This window comes from Amphibalanus amphitrite, unplaced genomic scaffold (genome assembly GCF_019059575.1).
Source record: "Amphibalanus amphitrite isolate SeventyFive unplaced genomic scaffold, NRLGWU_Aamphi_draft 000016F_arrow, whole genome shotgun sequence".
Lineage (NCBI taxonomy): Eukaryota > Metazoa > Arthropoda > Thecostraca > Balanomorpha > Balanidae > Amphibalanus > Amphibalanus amphitrite.
The window spans coordinates 372,071-376,196 of NW_024881512.1; the positions used below are offsets into that span (position 1 = coordinate 372,071).

Consider the following 4,126-nt stretch of genomic DNA (forward strand, 5'->3'; position numbering starts at 1 on the left):
GTCATTAATAATTCAAGCATTCCATTCCCACTGTGTCACCAGCCACAGGCATCATTCCACCACCCACAAACTAGTTCTGGATATAGTGCAAACAATACATTTCGGTAATACGGTACTTTGATTCAATTACCCACAACTCGGGTAATGCTCCGCACAGCTCCGATGCTGCGATGTTATCCGAAGTGTGCATAGTTGATATACGGCACCGCTCACTGCCCGAACTAAAATATGCATACCGTGCACTGACGCAGATAATAAATAATACATCAGTAACCGAAACCAGCACAAAAACATATGTAGCAAAAGCGTTTATTAAAAATCGACACCAGTCCCAGTAAGTAAGTAACATGTTTACGTTTCCTGAAACTCCCAGAACGGCGAGCCACCGTCCCCACTCCCATTATGGCAGGTTATGTCCAATCACACTGAGATTATGGTGTATCTGGTTGCTCAATGACAAAAAGTATATCAAAGGAAACCAGACACGAAATCCAGAAACGGTCGCCGAGCGAGCGACAACAACGCTCCACTCCTGTAATGCCAGGAATCCAACTGACCCTAATACGGACATATCCATTGCACTCACCCGATACGGTCGAGCACGTGACAGACGGCGAGCCCCGTCCTCCGCTGCTGCTCTGATGTGGCCAGTACAGCACAGAGTATGTAGAAACAACGTACAGCCGTCACTAACGGCAGTGGTGTATCACTGGTACGTAACGGCCTCTCGATCACACAGCACAGGAGTCCACGCCAGTCCCGTAACAGACACTTTGACCTGACTAAATCAGCCTACGGTTGTATCGGCTCATAGTACGTTGCATAACAGAGCCCATCAAATCCACTGGCCTCTCGCACAACCCTACCCCTCTATCCCACTACCCTCTCACACCATCCTGTCCCCGCCGGACGGGGCTGAGACGCTCTCACAGTGAGTACCCCAGCCGCCGCACCCAGGACAGGCTCTCCTCAGAGGACGTGCTCGGCACGTACTCGCAGCCCACCCAGCCGCTGTAGCCGAGCTGCTCCAGCAGCGGCAGCACGTAGCCAAAGTCCAGCTCGCCGGGGACGCCGGGCTCGTGGCGGTGCGGCGCCTGAGCCAGCTGGACGTGACCTGACCGGGCGCCGGGTCAACGTCAGAACCAGTGGTCAAAGACTAAACAAATTATGGGTTCATAAATTAGTTTTATTACGCAAATATTGACGACTTAAATTAATGCGACAAAGCAAAAAATAATTGGGAAGCTGACTGATAAGCCCCACAACTTCTCTAAAATATTTCAACAGATAATATACATATTGCTTGAAACTAAAATAAGTGTTTGATTCTTTAGATTTACCTCACTCTTCCTTGGGACCGAAAAAGGGAAACTGCAGTTAAAATACGGGCTGCTTGAACGGACGGTTACTACGGGCTGATCGGCGCCTTTGCTAATGGATGTCAACCGATCGAGTGACAGTCTGACCGCACAGAGGGATGGACCGGCACAAAACCCACCGGTGTAGGGGAGCAGCTCCTTCAGGTTGTTGGTGATGTTGCCGGCGATGTTCTGCAGGTGAAACAGGTCGACCTGCAGCCGCAGGGACTCGCTGCCGATCCTCTTCACCAGGTCCAGCGCTGTCGGGTGGCAGCCGATCGGTGAAACAGACCGATCGCGATAGCGTACTGTGGCGTTATAAGCGGTGAACGGTGTAACTGTAGTTGGGTTTAATTCGTAATGTTTTAACGGTACGTTTAAAATAAAGAAGAAAAAACGGTTCCAGCCTGCTTTAAGAAACAGGCTTGGAAAGCCATGCAGGTAGGCTAGAACAATTAGGCTTAAAATGCATCAGGTAAAAGAGATTTCAGCTGAAGGTAAACATCAAACATAGAAATAACTAATGAGATAATACCAGTCACACCCCAAACAACAAAAGAACAGCTCATCATTATCGAACCTGACAAACGATTTAGATTATTCCTCCCATAAATAGTTGTCCTCAGACCTCACCATATCCGTAGTCATTCAGGAAGTACCCTGGCACGGCCTGTGGTGATATGGGCTCGATCAGGCCGACGATACCCTCCTGGGACAGCCGGTCCGCAGCCAGCCGGATATTCCTCTCGTAAGTGTCTGCCCCAGCCTCTCGGGTGGCCACCCCCGACATGATGTGCAGCCTGGGTGGACAGCGACAGCAGGGTACAGATCAGTTGGGTACAGAGAAGGTTATGGGTTAATGCTAGGTAGGTACATCACATACATTGTAGGTATAAAGGTCAAAGGACTAGGGCTTATCTTTTCTATACAATTTTGAGAAAATCTGATGAATTAGATGGCTTGATCAGGATAGCAGATGTCCATACAAGACTGATCAAAAATTTTTCTTTGGTCTGACATTTACCTCAGTTTTGAGTTTCTACCATGAAAAAATATCATCTGGGGCTGCTCATAAATTACATAACCATCTTTTAACACTGTATAGCATTAAATATGCTTTTGTTGCATTTTGCAATAAAAAATCAGCCATTAACATGCTCATCATCATGCAAACAATTTGAACAATTATTACTTTTTACAATGAAGTGATTTGCAGTACTGGATTGACATTTCTAGGCTGTCTCTGAACTTCTTCTCTGCCCCAGGAATGGCAGCAAGTCCCTTGGCTCCATCTTCAGAATCCCCTGAAACAAATGGTCAATGTTGATTAGCATTAAATAAAAACAGGGATGCTGCAAAAAATAAACACAACTTATACAATGAATTTTCAACCATGATGGTAATAAAATCATCATTTGAAGATCAATTATATCAATCATCAGCTTTAACACCATTTAAGAAAACACTTCAAAAGGTCAGTAAGGTAGGTACCTACCTAACCAGTTGGTACTATCCACAATTTAACTGACACGGAATGCTGGCTCTTTTGAAGCTCCCTCATAGTTCTTACCTGGAAAGATGTTTAAAAGAACCTGTTGCAGACCAGAAGCTTCTTTGGCTTTCTGAATTTCATCTGCAGTAAACCCAGCAGGAAAGGCAGATTCCACAGCTTCAAAACCTACTTTCTTTGCCGCAGCATATCTCAGATGAATATCACCAGCCTCTTTAAACATAAATGATATATTTGAAGCGAATTTGAGAGGCATCTTCAGGATTCTAGTTATAAGCATGAATTGCAGAAAACAGCCGCCCAAACCACTCCAAAACTGGCTGAACTGTTTATCGTCACACACCCATCCGTGTACTTTGTTTATTTTCTTTCACCATGATGTAATAAGGTCTAGTTCATACCACAAAATTACATTGGTTTAATTTTCAATAAAGCATATCTTGAAAGTTAAAAAAGAATCAAAAGAGTGAAAAAGAGGCAATATCAGGATGAAATTTAGAAAGGATTTTTCTATTTGATTGTTAAGTCTCAATAAAATCAAAGCAATCGTTGATATCCTTAAAAATATATACAAAGATAACCAGACAGATTTTACTGATACCAAAAATTTTACGGTGATGTGAACTTTACTTTAAACCCTATTTTGTCTCTGACGCGCTACGACTGAAACAAGTCAACGCCCTCAAATTGTTTTACGTGCTTAAGATTGTGTTGACTACAGAAAACACGCAATCAATCCGCGGCACAAAGAAACTCTTAGCTATCTGTTATCACTTATTCATCCTCAACAAAACTCTTTAGAGGATCAAGGATCTTTCAATTTGTTTCAGATGGACGCCTTCAGTGTTGATCAGCTCGTTTGATGGCTCGGTCCGACCCTCTTCAGCAAGCGCTCAGCGCGGTATTCGACGCATCAGAACTACGATATTTCATCAACGAGCCGACTGCCTCAGATCTTGGATCCGTAAGTAATCACATCTATTCATTTCATATCACTGACTGACTGACTGACACTGACTTCGTCTCTGAAGTTACGTTGGGACTTGGGGTTGTAGGGCGTTGGGACCCTTTTTCATGCATACTTTTTTACAAGTTGTTCGGCTTGCGTCATCAAATAACAACTGAGCGCGCCACTGATCGAGTCTCCCTATTTCACGTCGGCGACCATTTCACTCTGCCTGGGCTCGCCCCTGTCCGGAGGGCGCCGACCGCCCGTGCCCCGAGGGCCCGGGACCGGGCGGCCGGTGGCGGGCGGGGT

At 45.3% G+C, this 4,126-nt stretch overlaps 1 protein-coding gene across 1 annotated transcript; it reads right to left on the bottom strand.

Annotated features, from left to right (window-relative positions):
* Positions 1 to 295: 295 nt before the first annotated feature.
* LOC122386945 (putative hydroxypyruvate isomerase) lies at positions 296 to 3,250 on the bottom strand. The gene is made up of 5 exons (XM_043376697.1): positions 2,929 to 3,250; positions 2,551 to 2,662; positions 1,992 to 2,158; positions 1,499 to 1,618; positions 296 to 1,114 (listed from the first exon to the last, which is right to left on the bottom strand). Exons 1-5 carry the CDS (start codon positions 3,146 to 3,148, stop codon positions 927 to 929), a joined length of 807 nt encoding a protein of 268 aa, XP_043232632.1. The 5' UTR covers positions 3,149 to 3,250; the 3' UTR covers positions 296 to 926.
* Between the last annotated feature and the right edge of the window lie 876 nt (positions 3,251 to 4,126).